Genomic DNA, 25372 nt, shown 5'->3' on the forward strand with positions numbered 1-25372 from the left:
TTATGGTTCACTGTTTGAACCATAAATGGAATAGTCCAAGTAGTATACAAGATCCAGAGAAATTGTGACTTCTGATCACTGTACTTGAGAAAATATAGAAAATAATAAGCAATATTATGAATCCAATATGTGGTTTGAGAGCAAAGCTGTGACAAGTTTCAGGCATTTCATCTGATTTTCTTGATTAGCTTCTAAAGATGAAATTATTTTGACACAGACATACAACATCCTTTACATTGCTGGCTAGACATATAACACCAAAGTTATGTTAAAATTGCTTTTTAAGTAGAAGAAAACCCATAGCTCAGAAACACTCGCGATGCTGGAGAAAATTACAGCTATAACTAGAAAATACTAACTGTAATACTAGTTAGTATTATACTAACTCCTTTTAAAGAAAGGGAGAGTGACAATGCCTTAGCAGACCCATCTTCAAAAAGCAACAAATATAACCAAATGGGGAAGGGGCAGGCAGAATAAAATGACAAGACTTGTATTAGTTACCCTATGTTACTCTGCATTTCTATTTTATTTGCAAATCTATGAGAGGGCCAGTTGGATCTCAGCTGCATCTCACCACTCGACTTCCGTCACCCTTCCCTAAACCAGAGGATTAAGACTACAACTGGAAAACTACTGAGGCTTCAAACAGCTGTTATATTGAATTTAATATTGAAAACATTGTTCAGACAACAAACTACTACCAACTGGGCTCTCCTGAAGGCCTTTCCCTGTTGAACTCCTCGAACTTCCCAAAAATCAGTATTCATATCCTTCTGGATCATTTCCTTTATGCATCTCATTCTTGATATTCTTCCTTTTCACATTCACAAACCAAGGTCAAAATGATTTCCATCTGTATTTTCTCGTGGGAAGTCACCCTCCCTTATAAACAACATTTGAAACACAATACTGTTTTATTTATCCAGTGTTAAGTTCTACCTGGCACTCACCAGCAGCACCAGTTACATGTTCTGCCATTCAAAAGTCAGCTGGAGAAAATACTGTGTGCTCTTTACAGAGATGAATGTATTCCCAATGAACAAGTCACCTTAATTTATATTTGATAAAGAGCTTACTCTCTTAGTTTTTATAAAGATAACAAAAAAAAAAAAAACTCCACGAATCCCAACATATAATTTTTTTCAGTCTTCTCTATTGCAAAGATTCCTTCCAAAACTTTTTTCTTTTTGTTCTCCTGTTCTTGTATCAAGAGTGTGCAGAACTTCAGTCACTTCATCTGCATTTCCACCTATTGCTCCTGTGTACAAGGAATATAGCAACTCCCCCCCCACACACACACCATGGCAAGCAGCCCATACCCTGCAGTTTAACAAGCTGTGCAAAAGAACACCAGGGACCTTATACTGAACAATGCTGAATAATGTATATAATTCTAGACTAAAAAATGGACACAAAGGGGCCACATTTCCTGTGAAATGAGATGAACTTGTAATTATTATTACTATTAAATAATAATATTCCCCTGTTGAAGCACAAAGGTTGGGAACAGCAACAAATCCTAGCATTTTTAAGCAGCCCAGGAATTACGATAGAGTCATGGATAATACTACAATAGCTCACTTTCAACTATTATAATTAAACAAGATTTTAATTATCTGCAATTGTGGGGAAAAAAATTTTCATTCATATTCCACAAATGAAAGTTACTGGCAGCTTGCTAAAATACTCAGTTCCCAAAGACATGGGAAACGATCTTAGCAACCTTTTTATCCCAAGTGTCAAAGCCTGGTTATTGCATAATACGTTATTTAACCTTGCTGAAGTCCCTGCATAGCAAACTGCAAGACCTTCAACAAGCACAAAAATAAAATGCTACTGAAGGCATTAATAAAATCTAGCAGCAAAAGCACTGAGTTCAGTAATGAATTTGCACTATCTCCTTTTAGCCCATCTGTGGTGAGAGAAAGAAATTTGCTTACCACACCCACCAAAATAGTTTCTTATACATAATCAAAACAAAATCAAGTCACTTGGAAGTCTGGCATTTAGAGTGTACTAGTAAGTTATGTGGCAAACTGATAATCAAATAGTCCCACAAACTAAAGAACCATTTTCACCTGCTGGCTTTCTTAAGATTTCTCTCTGACCCACTACATCTTTTTTTTTTCTTTTTTTAAAATGGGAAAGCTGTTCCAAAGTGTTGTATTAGGAAACTTTCTGATTTTCTCAATTGAAGAGAAAAACCATGAAGAATAAAGAGCCAAAAAACCATAATGTTTCAAGTAAGAACCATTAGGTTGTGGACAGTTCAATCATCATACTTACAGTTTGAGAATAGCAGGATTTAGATTTGTAAATGCTGAAGTTTGAAATAAGCAAACTAAAGTCTGGAAGTCTGTCCTGTTACTGGTTGCCACACCACAGATACAGCTGAGTCGATGACAAATGCTGGAAGGCTTATTTATGTAAGTAATATTTACTATTCTCAGACTTTGGAAAGGGGATATGCTAGGGGGTATACCATGACAGTAGAAATAAGACCCTGTAACTTCAAATTTCTCTATTTTCACCAGTTCTTTTCCAGTTCTCAAATAATAGACATATCACAAAACTCCTAGGTTGCATGAAGCTGCTGACCAAACCCCCTTGAAAGATACTCAGATTTGCTGAGCTAAGCACAAAGATGAAAATCGGAAGTGGTAAGTTAGCCTTCAAGCTTCAAAAGTGGCATACAAAATCAGATAAGAGTGACTGACCGATGCCTAAGAGCATTGGTAGGACACAAGACTGAGGGTACCCTTACCTTCTTACTCATCCCTTTCTCTTTATGCAGTTCCTCAATTCATTAGTACCTGTCTCTGAGAGCAAATAATGAAATGCCCTTCATACTTTCCCAATTTCCATCTTATCTGAACAAGTGCATGGCTTTCTGCTCCATACTTTATTCCATTCTGATCCTGCTTGGCTACACTTCCATCAGACAGCCGGTTAGTTGGTCAGGCTATGAATTCAAGCCCTGTCCCACATACAATCTGACTACTAGCACCTTCTGGTCTTGGTGTGGACCCCTGTTGTTCTAGTCAATGCCCACACATGCTTCAGGATGCTGTGTAGACCAAGGACTGCTCCCAGCAGGCAGTACCGCCCTTTTGCACAGAAGTTCAGCAGGGCTGAAGAAGAGGGGGATGGATCACTTAGTCACTTATCCCAACGACACGGGTGCGTTTGAGCGTAGATGCAGAGCACCATCAATTCCAATACTTAACTCCCAAACCCTCACTGCTGTGCCATGTGGCTCAGCTCCTGCACCACTACTCCCTTCATTTGCCTCATCAATTGCCTCTCTCTCTCCCCAAGCATGTATTCACTGTAATTTGGCTTTTGGACTGCAGAGACCAATAGCTTTTTCCCTTCCATTGTGAAACAGAAGTGGGGTGCTAGCACAGAAACTCCTTCAGAAAACTCCATGTGTGTGTATGTGTGTGCAGCTTCTGAACCAAATAAGAAAAAGTAAGAGCAGAGGAGCAGGCAGTATGCATAGCTGTAGCTAGGAAACAGCCAAGCTCCCTAAAGATCCCATGAAAGACTAATTCCCTTTTCCTGCCTTGTAACCTGCTGATACCCAGCCCAGCCCAGCCGCTGCAGCCTTGGGCTGTGCATTGTGAAGGGGCGTGTGGGCAGCAGCCTGTGTGGGGAGGTCAGAACAAAGCCTCAGCTATAGTAATTAGAAGAGCAAAGATGATTCCTCTAGAGAGATGAAGTGATTTAACAGAGAACAAAGCACATATCCATTGTGCTACTCAAAGCTAAGACCATGGATTTAGCCAAATGTCATCTCTTTTCAAAAGTATGACTACACCTCTTATAATATTGACAGAATCAGAAAATGCAACTTAATTCCTGAAGGAATGGCTCAGTTTAGCTCAAACTTCTGCAAGGTTTCAAATAAAAGTCAGCAGTTGTGACATAAAAAAGCTCCAAGCATTGCAATGTGGATATCTAAGTTACAAAATCACAGGGCTACCAGCTGTAGCTGTAATGAAAGTAGCCTGTGTTATACTCCAAAAGGGAAAGCTTAGTCTAAGCATACCCACTGACAAGTTTACTAAAATGCACAAGTTTGCCAAGACATGTATGGCTGACTTAACTAGAATTTTCCTTCAAAATCAAAACCTGTCTTTGGAAATGTAAAGGAGAGCAACCCTGACACCTAATTCATTGAACTGTGAGATTGAAATCTAACGCATAAAGAGATGTTGCCATTTCCCATTAAGTCATCTTTATTCCATAAATTCTTTCATGTGGATAAACTAGTGCCTACTTTACAAAGTGACACCAGGTAACTTTTATGATCAGGTGTTGAGGGTGGTGTGAGTGCTGGCTAAAAATTCTGGTATCTTCTGGAGTGTGTAAAATTTTCCTATATCCAGCTGCATTGAGAGAGAAAATAGAGAGAAAAAATTCTGCTACAGAATACAGCCACAGCAATTTTTGTAAAAAACATATTAAAGAAAATTAAAGATTTGAAAGATATGGTTCTAAGAATAAATGAAGAGAAAAACATATCCTACTTATGCAAATAAAGGCCAAATATGCTGATTAAACAGTTGCTGCCCAGGAAAAGATCAGAAACATCAAACATAGGTTTATACTACTTAGAAGAAATAACTCTTAAGGATATGTCAGTGAGTCAGTTTTTCCAAATAAATCACTTTCATGGGACAAAGGTTTCTAAAACAGAAGCAAGTAATAGAGTACATAACATTTTTGCAGAATATGTCACATAAGGTCTGATACATGATAAATGCTTAAACATAAAAGAGAACTGTTGTTCTTTAAACAGTAAGATATGAATACAAAATGTCATTTGAATCTAAAACCTATACTTAAAGTGGAAAACTAAACAAAAGTGTAAGTCGAGTAGCTTCCGGCAATCCAGCCATTAAACAAATGGACAACCATTATTAAATTTGGCACTGCAGTTATTTATTTTAATTTCCTTGTTCCAGTTTGGGAAAATTAATCTACTCACTGCTGATGCCAATGCAAAATTCAATTACGTATGATTATGAAGTATTATGAAAATAACTTTGTGAGGTGTTGAACTCCAGGCTGCTATTTACAGGAATATCAGTAACAATATAGTGTTCATGACGCACGTCAGTGTTATCTGTGAAGTTGCCTTGGTAAATCTGCTTGACTCCTGCATTGAACAACTAGTGCAATAGAAAAGTTCTAACATTTTCTTAGCTTCTAATCATTACTGAAAAAAACTCATGTGCATTAAAAAGAGGAAAAGTAGGCAATATCATCAAACAGTTACCAGTACCAAATATAGCAAGATTTATGTAAACCCAAAGATTCTCATGTTAATAATGTAAATCACTCTACAAAGCTTTACAGTGTTCCTCCAAGTAGAGCTCAGCTCATACTTTTAAGTGGAGTTTGTTATTTTCTGTTGTCTTATCCTGGCTTTTCAACATCTTGATAATACCAAGCTAATAAGACAGGAATTTTGTATTACAAAAATGCCTTTAGGAAAAGAAATTCTTATGCACAAAATAAAATTAGTGTGTCATTCAGGCTTCTGACACTACACAGGAGCACTGTTTAATATCCTCTAGTTAAATTATAAATGTAAATATAAATGCATACTAAATTACTGCTTACATAAACTATGTAATATCCACTCTTATTAACTCCTTCTTATAAGGATAATTAATTCTCAAGCATGGAAGAGACCCTAATTAAACCTCACTTTTGCATAACTTATTAGAAAGAGTACTTTGTTTTCAGAAAGTGTTTCTAACCTTAAGCATGTTAACTACAAGAGCTTTTACATGCTCAGTGTACTGCGCTTACTTTACTGCACTGATCAGAACTGCTTCACCAGCTCTTTGCACCCAACAATAAATCATCTGGCCCAAAAAAAAGGTAAAAGAAAAAAAAAGAAAAAATACCAAACCCAGGACCTTACCTTTAATTGAAGTTTCCTACTTGTTCAAGGCCTTTCTAGAATAAAAGCTTCAATAATGAACTTTGCTCTCAGCTGCATATTTGCCACTTAATAGGGTGATTTGCACATGCAGCTGTGAGGATCTGATGCTTTGTAAAACTAAAGCAGTTCAGTTGTCCCAATAGTTCAGCCTAACTCATGATAATCAACTTTCCTGGAGTAGACAAAGGAACCTAACTAGTATGTATGGCATGTACCTTTCAATAAACTAAAGTCTGTGGAAGATTTCGTAAAGGAAAATGTAAACAAAAAAAAATAATGCTTGAAGGGTCCCAATTCCTCTATCCAGAAAACCTGAAAAGGCTGGTTTTAAATTTAAAATGGAAAATACTCTATTCCCTTTTTCCTTCCTTCATTCCAACTCATTGCCTTCCATCTACCTAAATCTCTCTGATTGAAAAAGAGCATATAAGCAGAGCAGTAGATTTCCTGTATTCCAGCTTCCTGCCTTGTTTTATCTATCAATGATCTAAATTCTTTAGCCTTGCATTATGCTTGTAATACAAGAATCCAGTCCTCATTTAGCCCCTGGAGACTAAATAGAGCATTAAAATTTACTCAGCAACGCTCCTTACCACATTGAAATCCAGGTTTTTTTCAACCCACTCCTTGGCTTCCTTGAACTCGTCTTTCATTTCCATGATGTATAGTGTATCAAGGGCATCCACGATTGTTGCTCCTTGTATGTTACCTGAAATACATGAAGAGCCAGTGATTTACTTTCCAACAGAAGACTTTTCGGTTAGATCTAATTAATTTAAATTAATTCTAATTTCAAAATCCAATTTCAATTAATCCAATTAAAAACTGGGTTCATAAGCATTCAAGTGGTAACTAGTAATTCACAGCCCTTACTTTGATTCCCATGCCACAACAAACATCATAATATTTAAGTATTTCTTCCCCTAATGAACTTTTGAAGAGCTGTTCTAATGTACTGTATTTTCAGCCACAATTTTGCATTTTAAACCACTGACAGAACAATTCACCGTAAAATGACATAAAACCCAGTAATTGAGAAATTCCTGTTTCTTCCAGTTTGGAATGAAAACAATCAACTGTTTTTTTGTTTTTGTACTCAAAAAGATACATAAAGTTTTAAGAAGCTGGTGAGTACTGATCCCATTTTAGTTAGGAAAGCCCCTTAAGAAATACAGTCTGCACAAGACAGCACTGGGGGAGGCAAACTTGCACACATGGATTTGTCAGCTCAGGAGCAGCTGCAAGGTACTGGTTTTTAGAGCAAGACACTGGTTTTCAGAGCAAAAATGGCACCTTTCTACCTCTGTTACAAAGATGGGTAAGACCTAGCCTTGACCTAACACTGCAAGATGAAATATCATCAGTATGTTGGCTTTGGAATGGATTAAATGTTCATCATCCCATACAGAAAGGTTAATGCTGATGGTGGAGTTCAAGAAAACACAGTCATTCAAAATACTTTCCCATGCTTACTTCAAATTTACCTTGGCCTTTTCAAAACACCATTTTTGTCTCAGAAGAGTTTCAATCCCTATTTATGGGATAATGTCAAAAATTCAATTTTGACCACTCTACTAAAACTTTCCTTTCCTAACTTGGCTCCCGTAGTTTTCATAATGAAAGAAAGACCATGGTTATATTTTAAAGAAGACTGATACAGAAGGAAACATTCAGAATTACAAAATAATTTATGTTGCAATGAACAGAGAAAGTCATTATGTCCAATCCCTGTCTCCCTCAGCAGGCCTAATGAGTCAGGTGAATAGCTGACTACACATTCCGGAATTGATTGTACCAGGGGAATAACAAAATAGTAGTTACGACTAATTAAAGAACTTGATTATCATCTTGTCTCTGAAATACCTGATGAAAAAGTAAACTTAATTTTATAAACTTATCAAATACCAGAATTCAATTTTTCATATTTAAGAAAGAAAGCTACTATATCAGTCAATATAAAGTGTTCATTGCCATCATGGGTTTCTGCTTCCACATAAAACAGAGAGGCAATTGGAGAGCTCTATATAGCAGGATTGACATAATTTCCTTAAATTAAAGTTCCAGGGAGAAAATAATTTTCCATTTCCACCATCTTAAGCAAAATACTATTTGAGGTTGTTACAATAGATATTTGGTACATTTATAGAATCAGATACTTTATTTTAGCAGCTGTTTATACCACCCATTTTTGGAATGTCACTTTCCTACTCTGAAGGAAGGAATCTCTACATTTTCCTCCAGATATTCCACTAATAAAACTGCAGCATACTTGGGTAAGAAAAACATAATATCCTCCAAGAGCTCATTTGGAACTTGGCTGCCCTTCTCTAATAAAGGAAAAGTATTCCTTTAAACTTGGCTAAGCAACTTATATTTTTCCTGAGCTTATGAGAACACGAGAATGGAAAACTGCCGGAGGACATCTGCTCAAGATCACTACTGCAAAAGCTCTGGAGATGTCTGGTAACTCCATACAACAAAAGCAGTTCCTAGTGAACCTTTACAACTGAGCTCTACATAGAGCAAAATCATCTATAACCTGACTTGCTTCAGTGGATTGTGATGGGCTCACCATGCAAAGACATTCTTTGTGATAATCTTCTTGTAATACAACTAACACCACCACTAAACAGTTAAGCTTTCAATTTTAAGGATTAGTACTTGAGCTACAACCCACTACTAAGTCAGAAGAAAAAGATGAGAAAATAAGGAGAAAACTTATTGAGAAATCATCCTTGGAGTCGCCTATTTATTATCTGGCATATGTGGCCTGCTTAGAGCACAGACTGAAAAAAATGCTAGAATCTCAAGCAGATCTTACTTTATTTGAAATAATTTCTGCTATTATTCTGAAGGATCCAGAAAATAGAATAAAACAATTAATGTGACACTTAGTCAAGTTTGTCTCAAACAGCTGTACTTCTGAGTCCTTGATAAAAGAAAAAAGAACAGAGAAAGAGTCAGTTTAGAGGCCAGAATTATGACTTGTGAACAACTGATGTTTACACTCATAACTTAAATTTGAGAGTAGTATGGAAATTCTGATGCTGAACAGCTCATTAATAATCAGCTAGACAAACCAGTGGTGGGGTTGGGGGAAGAAGTACAAACAAATTAAATTAACATTCCTTATTATGGGATAAGACCAAACATTTCACGAGCCTATATAAGCTATGCTTAAAGCACAGCATATAAATTATTAAATACAGTTATCACTGTTGTCGGTTCCTGCACAACATTCCCAAGGAATTACATAGCAGTCATGGTCTACAAGAAGCAAATATTATTGCTAGGCAATTACAGTACACACTCATGACACAGAACATTTGGACAAGAGGACTGTTTTCCTATACACCTACAGTACTGCTACAAATTTGACTAACAGTGAGCACCATGTTATACTGTGAGCCAAGCTGCAGTCACCATGGTAGAGTTTCACAGCTGCCCTAGGCAGGAGGAAGATATCACATACAATACTTGGAAAAAATTCATAGACTTCAGGTAAATACAGATATATTTTGCAGATAATTAAATATATATATATATATATATATATATATATATATATATATATATATATATATATACTCTCAAAGTTGAGAAAATGAACTTGAAACTCATAAAATGTAAACTCAAAGGGAGTAATTTTGATGACAAAGGAGATAACCAGATGTACAAGCCTACCAAAATGAAGAATTATTTGTCTCTACCAAAACCTCCAGATCAAGTACTCATATATGCTCCATTTCACTTCTGTTGTTAACCCTTTATTTTTATCTCTCCTTTTTACTAACAGCATCATTTACTCAAAGGAATTAATAGAGAACACAAAAAATAGCCTATTATTAACTCAAAAAAATGCAAAATAAATCAGTCAACATAAAATTTCCAGCAGACTATCAAGAAACATCAACAGAACTTCCTTTCCAGTTTAACACTTTAAATCTTAAGCAATGATCTGGAAGAAAACAAAAAAGAGCATATTGCTAACAAGATTTGTGGACTATTAACCACAACAGCTTATTAAAAACACAGGTAACCTATATCTCCTCTGGGCAACACACAGTCAGCCCATTTAAACTGCATGCTTTTTAATATCTAACAGTGCCAGTGTATATGCATGCAAATAAAAGGAGAGATTACATTAGAGAATGCAGTAATATCTCAGGACGGGGCAGCAAGAGCAGAATAAGAAGAGTGATCAGAGGATGAATAACTTTGTATGAGTTTCCAGAATGCCACTGCAGGGAGAACCGCTCTGGATGTGAATGACAAGCTTATTAGCACAGCCCTGTGACTGAGCTTATATGGCCATATGGTTTAAGAACCTCACCTGGCTTATGGCCAAACCCTTTGGAGCATGTACCAAAGTAAGTTCTCACTTGTCAAGCCCAGGCTTTTAAATATGGCCAGAAGAATCTGAAATAGAATACTTCAGAGTCAATTCATGTTGGTGCACTTAATAGTTTAAAATTTCCTCCCATCTTTTGCACACGAAGCTTGGCATTTGAGAATACACAGAGGTTGTACTAAAGTAACATTTTGATTTGTGCTGTAGGTTTCTTGGAGCATTGCTTCAAAAGCTGACTCATATCTTAGAACAGTATTTTCCTTTATTTAAAGTTCACTGAAAAGGTTCCTATGCAATATCATTAGCAATTTAAAGTGTCAAGAGTGATTAATTATTAAAGTGTGCTATGCCAAAACACAAAACTCTTGACTCAAGTACTGGCAAACCCTCAGCAATATTAACACTTTTAATTTCAGTGACTATACGCACCTGGTCAGAGTAGGGAAAGAAAACTTATGTAAATTTTTAACAAATCAAGTTTTTCGTATCTGTAACATGAAACAATATAGTGATATTTCTAGAATGCTCTTCTAAATCTCCAGTACTTTATACATCTGTGCATTTTAGAGCCAGCTCTGGTATTTTTGAATTTGATAAAGTTTAAATAATTTTTCCTTCACTGCTTATCTCAGTGCTTCCTGCAGAAGCCTTTGGCATTCACCATGCTTGTGGCACTGTGCAGCTCAGCTACATGTTCTGTTATGAACTACCTTCTTCTGTTTGAACCTGCTGCCTAGTAATTTGCTATCTCCACCCCTTCCTTACAAAGGCTATCACTCCTCACAAGGAATAATAAATCCTTGTTCATCCCATTTATGCCACTTTTTATGGACCCCCACATATTGTTCTGGAAAGTTGTCAAGCTTTTCTACTTACTATGTGCTCAAGTCTGCCCATTCTGTGCATTAACTCATATCTCCTGTTTCACTAAGTGCCAGTTTAAATTAGGAACATTTTCTATTTCTAAGGGCAATCACTTGTTAGGAAACCCTTCTGGGTTTGTGGAACTGTTTGCAGCTTGCCATTGTCAAAGCTATCCCAAGTAGCTTATTTGCACTGCCAAATTTCGCTCTGGTCATTTGATTTTTCAGCATTGGGATGAGTAATTTGAGAGTGTGGCTTCAGCAGTAACAGATTCCTGTGAGAGGCCAATAATAGCCTGAAAAATGTTTTTTATAAATCTAAAAAGACAATACCCTTGTCTTTGTTCTGCAATATGACCTCCTCTCAAAAATACTGTGTTGAGTAATTAATCCACATATCTGCTAATGTTATCCTTTACACAAGTTAATTTAGTTGAGATGTGTGTCAGGCTTACTTCCAAAACTAAAGGCCCATACCAAAAAACAGAATTTCAAGGAATACAGCAGGAACAGTGAAGACAAGACTGGAGTGGGGGGAAGATTTTGAATATTTTAAAATTAAATTAATATATTGTTTAAACACATGTACAATAATTGCCTAGCCTATATTAATAAACTTAGAGTTTGAAAAGACACATTGCTATACACTGCCAAGACAGTTTTGGATATAAATTCTGGCAGGCTTTAAAAATATTCATACACCTCAACACTCCATAAATGAAATGACAAAAAACAAGTTCAAAGTGGGAGGAGCAGTATCTTACTAAATTATAGTACTTTGGGGTTTGCAGATTGCGAGTATTTATTAAATACCTCCCTTTTTTGCCTCCAGAAAAAGTCCTTTTTCACTTGCAGAGATTAATTATACTATGCCTACAAGTTACAATATTAAACTGGCAATACCGTACATGAAACACAGCTTCAGATAATTAAAAAAGCCCTTTAGTTACAGTCATTTAAGTGCAGAAAACACGTCTAGAAAGAGTTCTCTGCTAGTGCAGCAACACTCATTAGTTTCAAAATTAGTTCAGAAGGCTTAGAGAGGAATAGCTTCTAGTTTGAGGGGCTGCTGGTAGAGTACTATGAAAAAAAAGCAAAACTGATTTTTCCACTTTTGCAATAGGAAGGTAGATTAATAAATCTCTGCTTCAACTAACATTGTTAACAGTAACCTGAAACATAAAGGTTAGAGTATTAAAAAGTAACAGCACTTACAGCCTACTTTCTACTACTAATGGTCAGAGAAGAATTAGTACTCATGGAAGAAGTCACATCAGGAGATATGCCCTGTTTTGCTAATGGACAGACACGGTGCAAACAGATGCTAAGCTACTCCAATTTATTTGATTAATCTAAGAACAGTAATTAAGTAATTAAACCAGTAAGAATATTTCTGTCTTTTCAAATAGTTGCTACAAGATGGTAAAACCTAACACGGCAAGTACAAAGGAAATAAAAACATTGCATGAATATGAATATGCTGGAAAAACATTCTCATGTCAGAGGCATGTATGTGGCACTAGTTTCAAGGAGAAATGTTTCAGTGTATCTCTAATAGTATATTATTCTTGGTGTGCACTTATGAGAGAAAGCATCATGAATACATCTACAAAATCTGCCAGTCTAAAGACTTTCTCAGCTTATCACATAAACCTTTACACACACACTGCCTGCAGAATACCAGCAAGACCAAGGCAGTTCCTTGATTTCACAATTTGTTTTCATGGCCTGAGTTTAGGACAAAAAAAAAAAAAGTCTTTTCCAAGTTCAGCAAGAAGTCTTCAGCTACAGAATAGCTCTAATACTAGTAATTTGTACAAGGTGCTAAAGCAGGGTTCTTTGCCTCCCCCCAAAATTAGAACCACTAGTTGTCCCTACCCTTTTCTCCTATCAACATCCCAATGGCCATTTTCCTCTTCTCCTAGCCCTGGTATAGTGTCTGTATTTCAGGATATTATTTCCTAAGCCACATCCATGTGTAATTATACCTCTCAAAGCCATCTTATTTTTGTCCTTCTGAGAAACACAGCATGACAGTTGTGACTTGCCTTCAAGACACAGCAATCATTATAATCTACCTGCAAAATGGAGATTGAAAGGAGCCATGCATTTATACTTCCAAAAATAAGCTTAGAAGCAATATGATTTGAAAACAACTCTCCCCTTCTGTGTCAGGAGAGCTGTACTGTAACTTATACAACATAAAGCACCACACAGCACTGGACTCTGCTGTTCCTCATGGTGAGATACTAAAAGACTTTATCCCATAACAGTCACTCCCAGTATATGCAAAGCAATGTAAATACAGAAATTAATTCAAAGGAGGAGAAGTGTTTAAAATTAAACAGAGCCTAATGAAATGTGCTGTATTTTACTGATACCAAGATGATTTGAAACTTGTATTTTTAAAACAATTGAGACCTGGCAGCAAGAAGAAAAGACAGCCTTGGTAAATTTGAGATAGTTATGATGGATGACAGTGAACTGAAGGTCTTACTTAATTTCTGAAGGTTGGGAGGAAATTCACAGGACACAAAGCTGAAGATAACCTATTCTTCACTAATACAATTCAGAATTACCTTAAATTAGTCAACCATTTGCAATTTTTTTTTTTTTTTAATAAGAAACAAGGAAGATCAGGAAACTTGTCTGTTCTTTCATGAAGGAAGAAAACCCAACACAAACAGATCACCCTTTTATTGTTTCATGAAAAAGGTAGCATTTGTTGAATTGAAACAGGAAGGTACAGATCAGATCTAATAATCTGAGGACACTTACAGAAACAAGGTTTTGTTTGTAAAGAACAAAAGGTAGTTATGGATTTGGGCAAGGGTAACTTATGAGGCAGACCTGCTTGCAGATATGCTGCTCTTTTGGTATTCTGTAAAGCAATTCAGCAGAAAGAGACCTTATGTTTATTTTGATTTGCACCAAGACCAATAAGATTGAAGATGTTTCTAAGGAAAACTCCTCACCAACACGATCATATACCAGATGACCACGATGAGAAACTGATCTGCATTTACACTGACTCTAGCTCTCACTCCTTTAAATACAGTTTTATTTTTCAATTCAACACTTGTTCTGTTTCAGAGACTTAAGCCTAAAGTGACTTAAACTCATGCAATTTCCACAGAACTCCTGCTTAACAACTTCCCAAGTTCATACATCTACAGCTTTTTCTGAAAATCTATGCAATATTATCATTAACTCAAACCTTAGAAATTTTTATACCACTTCTGATTTCAAATGAAACGACATTGGGTGTTTTAATTTTTGATAAATTTTATGATATTTTGTTGTATTGCAAGAAAACAGAACTCCATTAAATAGTTCCTCAAATATATTAAATCGCACAATTATCATTCTCCTGAAGACAATAAATAATTTTCATTTTTAGAGAAGAGAAGGAAACAGAAGCATGATGACTCAACCTTGAAGTTAACTTAAACTACTCTGGTTTCAAGAACTCAAAAAGTAGTCCAATAACTAACTAGATAATAATTACTTATTAACATTTTTGATGTTACATTGGTGTATCCAAGCAGTGCAACAAGATCAATGTAGATGTTGTATTTTCCAACTTATTTCTGTAATCACAACTGCTGTCTCTAAGCAACCTCCAAATATAGCTGGGGATTTGATAAGTGCTCTATTTAGGGTGTTTTAGGAAATGTTTCCACTTCAAGCTATCTTTTGCAAACATTCAACAAAGTAAGTTCTTGTTAAAATCAAAATAATGTATTGATTTTGTCTCAGCTATAGAAATTAGTAATTTTTTTTCAGCTTTCTGTTTGGAAAACAAGCTATTTGAATAGAAAAATTGGTGTCAAACAGTTTAATTCTTCATTTTTCTGCAAAACTGAAGATTATGACAGTTCATATTTATCCTTCCTCAGAATGCTCTTTCTCTTCAGCCACAAGTCCCACTTGGACACTGAGGAGGTCTTGCCTCATTACACTGGATTTCTACAGTGCGCCTCTCCTACTGGACTTTTCAGTCCCATATTTGTTCCACACTGACAACAACGTGTGCTTTATTTAACATCTCCTGTACAATACTTAGAGGTGCAAACAACAGTTATATTAATGAAAAAGGAAGCCTGATAAGGGAGTCTGGTACAAATCAACACATTTTTTTAAGAAATGGAAATAAATTCCTAAGAACTGCACACCAATTTAGCTACCTTCATGAATGTAGAGAGTATTGTTTGTTACTTGTATAGGATTTCTCCTCTTCTCCACCTCCTCCCCCTTAGTTCCCCACTTATTCAATGTGGCATCAATGACTTCCACAGTAAATGTTTAGGACAGGACAGTATTTATTCCAGCAAAACTATATTTTTATCATGCAGCAATGCCATGCTCCATTTATTCTCATTCAGACACTAATCTATAAAAGTCACAGAAAGCACCTTCATTTACTGTTATTTTTTTACACATAACAGAAGCAAGAAACATCATGCTGCATGACAGGGAGGCGAAAGAAAACATGTTTATCACTTATAAGCTTTTCAGCTGATTTACTGCTTTATGCTAACGTCACTAAGCACAAAAATACACTCTACTCACCAAATAAATTGCTCGAATGTCCTTGCTTAGATATGGGTTTCAGTTCATTTAATCCCCATGCGTAACGCTTATAATTATCCCAGGCATGTTTCATCATCTGTAGGGAAACGAAAGCAGGATTATAATGTTGATTTAGCAAGAAGCCACAGCAAACACCAACTTGAGAATATTCTCAATATTAAAAACATTTAATTCAATTCTTAACCAAATTCCTGCTCTATGCATTAGATCTATGAAATATTCAATACAGAATAACAGTGGCACTGTTTTCCAGGCAGCAGTGGGATGGCTGCTACAAGTGTCCTCTCCACTCTTCTTACCTACAAGCTTATGGTTGAGACACAATCAAAAATAATTAATTTTTAGGAAGGGAATTCATTGTATCATATATAAATTAAATTGAGATTTCATTTCCCTTAAGCATATATCTCAGAAACTGAGGGAAGTAGCATTTTTAAATAAGGTTTTCCCCCAAGAACCTTTCGATTCTTTAAGGTGAACATAAAGCTTACAGTAGTTTTCAGATTCTGGCAGAGACCTACTTGCATAAAACTAGTTGGCTCAAACTCAGCACAGCTAGTAACAACAGAAGGATGGTAAAGCGAGCAGGCAGAACACCTAGAAAATGTTTTGAGGTTTTTACAATACAATCTTTTTATTACTATAAATGCACCTGTAGCTACTTTCATGTGTCATTTTGCACATCGAGACGAAAACCTTTACAACTTAACATATCACCACCAAATCATATTTTGCACAAGAAGAGGTGCACCACAGAAAAATACTGCTCTGGGAAACAGCCTTGCAGAGCTCAGCACAGCAAGAGCAATGGTAAGAGCAGGGAGCATCCACACAGAAGTCAGGGGAGTGGGCTGACTCAAAAATAGCTCACACTCTCCACTACCATCACCAGATGTATCTGGTGTGAACTGTCCTTTTTCAGCGTGGTCCAGGTGCATGTCCAGGAGCCCACGTACCCCTCCCCAAACATGTGGTGAGAAGAATGCACACAGCTCTGCAGGCCTGGTGACAAACCACTGCCACTCCAGCAGGTCCAACACCTCCCCTTGGCAACCACCAGTTTCAACACCTGTGCAGGAATAGTCTTCTTTAAAGATCACCACAAGCAGCATTACTTTATGCAACAGAAAGAAATATTTTGCCTCCTTGCTGTCCCTCCTCCCCTTTTCCACAAGGCAGAGTAGTGCTGCGAATGCCAGAGGTTATCTTCTAGAGAAAAAGTGACAATTTCAGACCTATTCAGAGATACTGCTTCAGGCTGTCAGATGACAACACTGCTCTGTCCTTGCTTTCAGATCTCTTCTTGAGGCCTTGTGTGTCAAGGATAATTTTGTTAAATAACAGTTACAATCCTAAATTTAAAAGCAGAAGCCTTGGGACATGCTGATAATAGTAATCTTGCACTTTCTCCTTTCCTCTTTCCTTTGCTCAAACCTCAGAGAAATTATGTCAATTAAAAATCTGCATTAAGCCATACTATAATAAATGACAAGAGATTTTTACTCATGAGAACAAACATTACTCCACTATTAATGGGAGGGAAAAATGCACATCTATCCTGCAGGAAAATTCACAGATGTTAATCTACACTACAGGCCCAGCTTTACAAATACAAAAATTGGCAACAGCAGTTAATATGTGAGTATTTTCAACCAAAAGATTAGCCCAGTGTCAGATCTCAGCTGAAAGGCAGCAAGTCAGAGGCCCTGTGGAAATGGTCTCAGGCCATGAATGGCAGTGATATGCTGGATGGCAGGAACTGTGTCCATTCCTTGGAGAATGGCTCAGGAACTCTCCCAGGATGGGGCTTTTTGTCTCAAAGCACAACTGGTAATAGGCAGCCAACTGGCTGGCTTTATCAATATGGGCTTTCCACAATCCCAGGCTACAAGAATCAAGACTGCCTGAAACCAATCATTTGTCCACACTGTATTTTCTAATTTACCAATTGAAATGTTCTGGTAATTTTGCCTATCATACAAGAAAGACTTATTCTGCCCTGCCATCACATCCCAGACCTGCAAGCTCAGCATTAGATAGCAACATACATATTCTCAGAGATTTCAGGAGGCTAAATCCTAAGCTTTGTCAAAGCTTATTTTCCCATGCAATCACATCAGAATCTTTTCATTTGCTTAATCTTAATCAGGGTACACCACACAAAAGGGCACTTTTTTTTTTTTTAATAAACTAAACTTGTAATTAAGTGGCCTGAATCAAAGGACCTAAAGATGTAGTACTATAAAAACATTATAATTGCTCAAGCCACTACCGACACTACACTACTGCTGGATGTTGGTATCCTTTTTCCATACTTTTTCTCCTAGCACATCTATGCTTCTTCTTTTGCATAAGAAATACAGTGGTCATCTATTCCCAAACCAAATCAGTTCAGGAAACAGAAACTTTTGCAAGTGATATTCTTGCTTTGAGTATCAATTTTGTCTTGTTTGATTTCCCAAGTCAGATTGTCACGGGTATAAGAGTTACCAAGAAGGAAAGGCTGGAACAAATCCAGACCTGTTCAGTCCAGCCACAACAGCCACAAAGCATGTGATGCTACAAGATGTTCTACACTTAATCAGAACATTAGTTCAACTTGCCTTTAGTTTTTCCCTGTGGACTGACACTTCAATCATATTGTATCATAAATGTATGTGTGATTTGGTAGCAGAAATGACTCATCAACCCCTAGCTAGTAAGACAGGAAGATAAACCAGACAGTAAACACTACCTTCTAATAATATTTATTATTTTGTGCTAATGAACATCAGAAGGGTTGTTGGGGGTTTTTTACAAAAATTTCCTCCATTCTCCTAACTCCCATTCTACTCAGGTACGTTTATCTAATTGCTTCCTAGGAAATTACAATGTGTGGATTCCGCAAGCCAAGCAGACAAGAAAAACCAAAAAAAACCCCAAACAAACAATAATCCAAAAAGCACTGCTCTGCCTAAACTTAAGGACATATTCCAGTATAAAAACCCTACCAGAATTTACTGAGCTGATCAAATTAATCTCTTTTGTATAATCAAAGTGTTCTTTAGAACTCTTCCAGAAAGCCTAGATTAAGACAAAGCCACTGAGGTTAGTGAGTAAATTTACTACTAAGAAAATGTATGTTTAGGACATCCTTGCTTAGACATTTGGAAATTTATGGACATACATGGAAAGCAAAAGCCAGCTCCCAAAGCACTGAGCCCTCTAGTGTTTCAAAATAAACAAGTCATTCCAACTAGACACAACCGTGAATGGTTCTTTCAGAAAAAGTTATTAGCTTGTAGTGTTACTCTGTTACTGGGCAAAGAGCCCACAGATACCACAGCCAAAGAACTCTACCTTAATCAACACTGTCTTGCTACACAAGCGACCTTGAGCATCTAACCTATCAAGAAGACTCAATTTCTAGGATTTAATACATCAGAAATATTCTACATTCTTTCCCACTTTTGTAATATGGAAATTACAAAACTATATTAAGTTTCCCACTATATTAACTTCCTATCTATAAATAGCTTCATTTTCTATGCAAGAATGAAAAGTTTCTAAAATATTGAAGAGCAGTTTTAATAGACCCAGATCACCAAGGTAATTCTTTGCTTAGGCAAAACTCCTAGCATTGGTACCTCAGAAATTAATTTTAACAGTTTTTTCTTGAGAAATCCATCTATCTTTCCAGTCTTCATCTTTTTATTTGCATGGTATATCACCTAATCATTATCTCCTGGTTTTTTTCTTTTTTTTTTTTTTTTGGTAATTCACAAAGAGTCTTTTGATCGTATCTCTGACTACTTGTACAAGTGCTGTTCACTTAAAATTTCTAAAGATCACAGTTACAGAGAATATCTGGTGTATCAACACAACATTACTGATGATGTTAGAAAGAGAAATTCCCAGTGAAGAAGGCTCCAACAGCTTTGGACTAGATGATTCTTGACACTGTCAAACTCCTCTACAGTACAATTAATAAAATTATTTTAAATAATTCCATATTAGTCTTCCAGGATGTTAATAGGCAGAGCTACATTTGAATAGAAGCATCCCTCAGTCCTTCTAGTTTTACCACATTAAAAAAAAAAAATCACAGAATGCTTGGGATGAAAGGAGAGATGATCTGGAGATCAATCACTTCCAGCCCCTGTGTTAAAGCAGGTTCACCCACAGCAGGTTGCACGATTTTGTCCAGGCAGGTTTTGAGTATCTCTAGAGAAGGAGAATCCACAACCAGCAGCTTGTTCCAGTGCTCTGACACTCTCACAGTAGAGATGTTTTTTTCCTCACATTTGGATGGAACTTCCTGTGTTTCAGTTTGTGCCCATTGCCACTTATCTTGTTTCTGGTCACCACTGAAAAGTGTGACCCCATCTTGACCCTAAGATATTTGTATGCATTGATACAATCCCATCTCTCTTGTCTCTTCTTCAGGTTCCCTTAAGCCTTTCCTGATAAGAGAGAGATGCTTCAGCCCCCTCATCATCTTCATAACCTTTTGCTAAGCAATCTCCAGTAACTCCTTGTCTTTCTTGAACTGGGGAGCCCAGAAAGGTTCACTGAACCTCAAACTCTAGAAGAGACTGACAGGTCCTTACTCTGTGAAAGCTGAAACAAAACCCTTTCCTGCAGCCCTAATATTGGCCAACTAAAAGATGATTATAATGCACTCCCATTTGTTGGTCATCTTTCAAAGCAATCTAACACAACACCTAGAGAGGACATAAAAGTCACTTGGAATTTGCAAAATACAGTTCTAGTCAAACGCTGACAGAAAACAACAGCAATGCTGAATCAGCACAGTAATAGTGGTGTTTAGATGGAAACCATTGCAGTACCAGGTGGTGTAAAAATAATAACTTAAAAAGGTTTATTTTTAGCAGTTACATACAAGTGGGGGAGATGCAAAAGAGGATGTCAGGAAAAGAATTAAAGCACCTATTAGAACTGGGATATTAAAGCAGAAAAGGGATTAATTGCTTGAAATAGTACCATCCTGACCTTCAACAGAGCCATTTAAATCTTGCCAAGACAGAGAAGGAAGGCATAAGACTAAGGGAACTGAGAGTTCAAGAAATTAAGAGACAAAAAACTGCCAAACAACTCCCTCCCAAATCAAACCTCCCCCTGCAACTAACATCTAAAGAAAATGTAACAGTTTAGATAGTCTCTATTAACTCCCACCTCTAGCTTAAATAATCTTTTCTTTCTCAGTTTACACTGATATTTCTACACATTAAAGTTATTCTCATCTTTTAAACTCCTTACCAGAACTACTACTGAGGCTAATCTCCCTGCATCTTCTCTCCTTGCTGCTGGAACTAAAACATCATTTTTACACAGTATCAGCAATGCTAAGGAAGTCCTTAAAATCAGTGAGAAACCTCGACAGGCATTCCACCTGAACTTTCTTCCTGTACAAATCAACTTGCATGGCTGAGGACTGTTCTGGGTCTGGCTGGGATGGAGTTAGTATCCACCACTGCAGCCCATATGGCGTTTTGAACTGGTGCCTAAATAACGCTGATGACACAACAGTGTTTTGGCTGTTGCTGAACAGCACTTGCTAAACAGCAAGGTTTTCTCTTTTTCCAGCTCCTGCCCCTTTTTCACTCCCCCTGAGAGGGAGAATGGAGGAGGTGGCTATAAGGTTGAGAGGGGGGAACAGCTGGGAGAGCTGACTCCAGTTGGTCAAAGGGTTATTTCCTACCATGTTAACATTATGTTCAGCAACAAATATTGGGGCAAAGGAAGAAAGAGCAGTTTTCCAAGGTGGCTGCTGTTCAGCAACTGGGCATCAGTCTGACTGTGGGAGGATATGAGTGATTGCCTTTGCACCATTTGTCCCTGTCCCCTCCTTCTTTCACATAACAAATGTGCTTTATCTTGACCCTCCAGTTCCCTGGCTTTCATTCTTCCTGTTCCCTCCTGCAGCTCACCCAGGCCAGCAGCTGTGTGGAAGCTGGGCTGCTGGCCCTGGTGAACCCACCACAGCGCTGCAGCAGTGCAGGAAGTTTGTGACCACAACACAACATTCCAGTTTCTTTGCTCAGATGAAATATTACATCAATATTAGCAAAACCTCAAGTTTTAGAAAGCCTTATATTCTTACTTTCTTCCTATTACTGTTAACCCACAAGCTAAGACTCAGTGAATCAGAATCACAGAAGGGTTGAGGTTGGAAGGAACTCTCTAAGTCACCTTGCCCAAAGCCCATAGAAACACATTCTCAACTGTTTTCACAGCCACTGAGTACCAAACAAATTGCAGCACAGCTGAAAAAAACATTATAAGAATTTATTATTAGCAAATGCAATACTACCTTTGAAATTATTGCCACCAATTAGGATTTCTCTGTGAAAAACTGTATGATCCACCTTCAGCTGATTCACTATCACTTTCAAAAAACTATGCTGTATATATGAAAGCTTTGTTTAATATGCTCTTACTGAAGCTACTGATTACCACAGTGAGTCATTTTTGAAAATACACATTCTTTGTTTCTTTAGTTATCAAACGTATTACATTTGTGGTCCATCATCTTCACAATGATATTTAGTGTAATGTTGCACTTTAAAGAAATACAAGTTATTAACTGAGTTTATTGAGCTTCTCTTGAATAATACACATCTAAAAAACGTGAAGTAATAGGTGACTTTTTATCTGAATGCATAACACTTTTTCTAGGATTATTGAGCACAACTATATTGCAAATTCATTTGACATTTTCCCTTTTTCTGAGCGTGACCTTTGTTACCTTTCTCAATATTCACTGTTATTACTTTGGTAGTGCTTTAAACTTTTTATTTCAATATTTTCTTGCAGTTCTGCATGCAATCCTTACACATTCCAATATCTTTTCCATCTGGAAATATTTTGATCACTAATAACTACCTTGACTCTTTTTTTTTTTTTAAGTAATTTTTATCAGTATTCACAGTGTGTTCAGACTTGCTCTATAGTGGAAATTCCAGGTAAAGATGCAAGGTGTTCTACTGTAGTAACTTCTTCACTGATTACTTCATAACCTTATCTAAGCAAGCATGCAGATGTGACTAACAGAGGTACATGTCTGCTTTAGGCTCCTTCAGTTACTCTGTCTACTGTTATGCTTTACTGCTGACAGAATTCCCTATAAGCAACTTTCCATAAAATGAAACTTAAATTTAACTTTTTAATCGAACACTAAGGTCCACTAGAAAACTAGTATAAACAGGTTTCTATCCAGATGACTGTTTTCTGCATGTAGAATTGTGTCTCAAGTTAATTTGCAAACTAAAGCTTAGCAATTATAGTTAAATTTTATTTTAAGTTATTTTCTGTTACTATTTCTTACTTCAGATACAGAGCTCAAGAAATAATCTCAAATGTATAAAGGTTCATCTCAGTTGATGCTGTTTATTCTTTTTTTCTCTTGAATCTGACAGATGATATAAATGACAGACTCCCTTTCTCTATTGGCAACAGAAATCTGTTTTTCTCCTTCAAGACATGTAAAATAAATCCTGTCACTATGAACCTTCATATAAATGATCACTTATCTGTCAGCAGGAATATTATTGTAAATCAGGAGCTTGACAGATTTCTAGTGTTTGTAACCTCATTTCCTAATGGCATCATCCTGAGTTAAAAGCAAACCACACAGTGTCAATGTTTGTGTAATACTCACTGCCGAAGTGTAACCATTTCTAATTTAGGAGGTGGATGATAACCATGCTCTGAAGCCCTAGTTGGTTGGAGGAGTTCCCGTGAGTGCTTCCTGATGGGACTTTCACCCAGGGAAGAAAAGCCACAGGGGAGATTTTAGTATAGTTAATGAGCCAGCAACAAGGATTCCCAGTCACTATTTTCCACTAAGCAGGACACAAGGGTTTGGGGAACATTTAGGTGCTCACATCTTCCTTGAGCAGTGTGATAGGAATGAAGGACTCCTAACAACCCATGGGTTCATCCAGCAGCGCTGCCCAGTGTAGGGCACAACATGGGGGAAATACCCCTACCTCTTACCATGACAACAGAACTAAGGTAGCCAAACTGATTTACAGGATCTTCCATTAATATTAAACATGCACATCATATCATGGAATACTTCACAGGGTTCTGTATTTAATGATCTGCCTTAAAGGGATATGCAAGCAAAATACTACTACTCCTCCACACTTAGGTGTCTTACAAATAATTCATTTCTTGCCCAAAAGGACAAATTAAAAGAAAAAAATCTAGCATTTGCATAGGAAAAAAGAGGAAGTAATAGAAAATCTCAAGGCCCATTCTGAGAATTAATTCATCTTTTGTATTGCAAAGCACTTCAAACTCCTCAAATGGAAAGCCTTACAGAAACACTAAGTATTATTCCCTCATGTGTTAAGTTACAGATAAACTTCTATTCTTATATTTTCAATTCCTCACAGTATCTTGTAAGCCTCCTTAGGACAGTATTAAACTATCCAACTAATATTCATCATATACTGTTCTGGGTATCATTTATTAACCAGGGACAGACTCTGCACAGTGCTTCATTCTGTTACTCATTTTAAAAGGAATCAATTATCCTATTAATTCAGTAACAAGAATTCTAATTAATAGGTAACTAAAGAGAACAGGAAATTTGCAGGTAAGATATTTTCTACACTTCTTCCATTACTGAATATTTTATTTAATGCACAAGTACACAAGAAAAAAGAGACTATTTCATGTAAGAAATAACTAATAAGAGCAGCAGCCCTTATGCTACGATGTCTACATAAAAAAAAATTAATTTGAAAAATGATTGTATGACACATGAAACTAGTCCACGATAACAAGTCACGTTTTAGCCATTTGTCAGGCATACCTCTCATTGTTAACTGAATATAATTTAAATATCTCTTAATTTAACAGTAATATACTGCTAAAATTATGAATTTACTGAAAAACTGGAGATACCAGAATATTTTACTATTAGCTTCTGAGAGCTAGGCTACAGTGCATTAACTATTGAATTGTTCATTTTAGTAGAAGACACAAGAATGGCAAGGCAGAGGAACCTGAAGGAAGACCTTCAGGAAAGAAGAGCTTACCTGCACACTTCTTATATTAGTAGCATTCAGTCAGTATATTCTATTAGTCAATATCTACAACCTTCTTCTTACCTGGCCATCTCACCAGTATAGTGCAAGAAAAACAAACTATTTTGTGCAGCACAGAAATATCCTGAGACCCTTTCCTTGACTAATCAAGGAGCCAAGAAAAATGTAAAGCCCTTCCCACAAAGACCACTGTCCTTGCACTTATTGTAACCAAAAGTCCATTTAATTGCAGCCAAATGAAATAATCTATTTCAGAGAAATAGAAAAAAGGGTAGTTCAAAATCTTGCCCATATAGTTATCCAAATAACAGCATCCATCCTACTTTGAACCAGCCAGAGTACATGAGTTTTAGCTCAGTTTTAGATTCATTCACTCAGATCCAGTTGTCTTCCACCAAAAGTATAGAAAACAAAATAGATATGCAAGAAAATGTGATTTCCTTATCAACTGAGGGGTTTGATTTTTAATTATTATTTTTTATTTCCCCTCCTAGGTAAGTTAAGATATGAGTATGTTATGTAGACATTTGAATAGTTTTTCCTG

The 25372-nt window shown here is 36.6% G+C and overlaps 1 protein-coding gene across 1 annotated transcript in view; it reads right to left on the reverse strand.

Moving 5' to 3' along the window:
• The window catches only part of MAN1A1 (mannosidase alpha class 1A member 1), a 139598-nt gene that overhangs the window by 87005 nt on the left and 27221 nt on the right, over nt 1-25372 (reverse strand). The window contains exons 2-3 of the mRNA XM_021547138.4: nt 15749-15845; nt 6556-6671 (exon numbers count right to left, since the gene is read on the reverse strand). Of these exons, the coding sequence (XP_021402813.3) occupies nt 6556-6671; nt 15749-15845 (213 nt within the window). The remainder of the gene's footprint in view (nt 1-6555; nt 6672-15748; nt 15846-25372) is intronic.

The sequence above is a fragment of the Lonchura striata genome, chromosome 3, assembly GCF_050655825.1.
Source record: "Lonchura striata isolate lonStrDom1 chromosome 3, ASM5065582v1, whole genome shotgun sequence".
Lineage (NCBI taxonomy): Eukaryota > Metazoa > Chordata > Aves > Passeriformes > Estrildidae > Lonchura > Lonchura striata.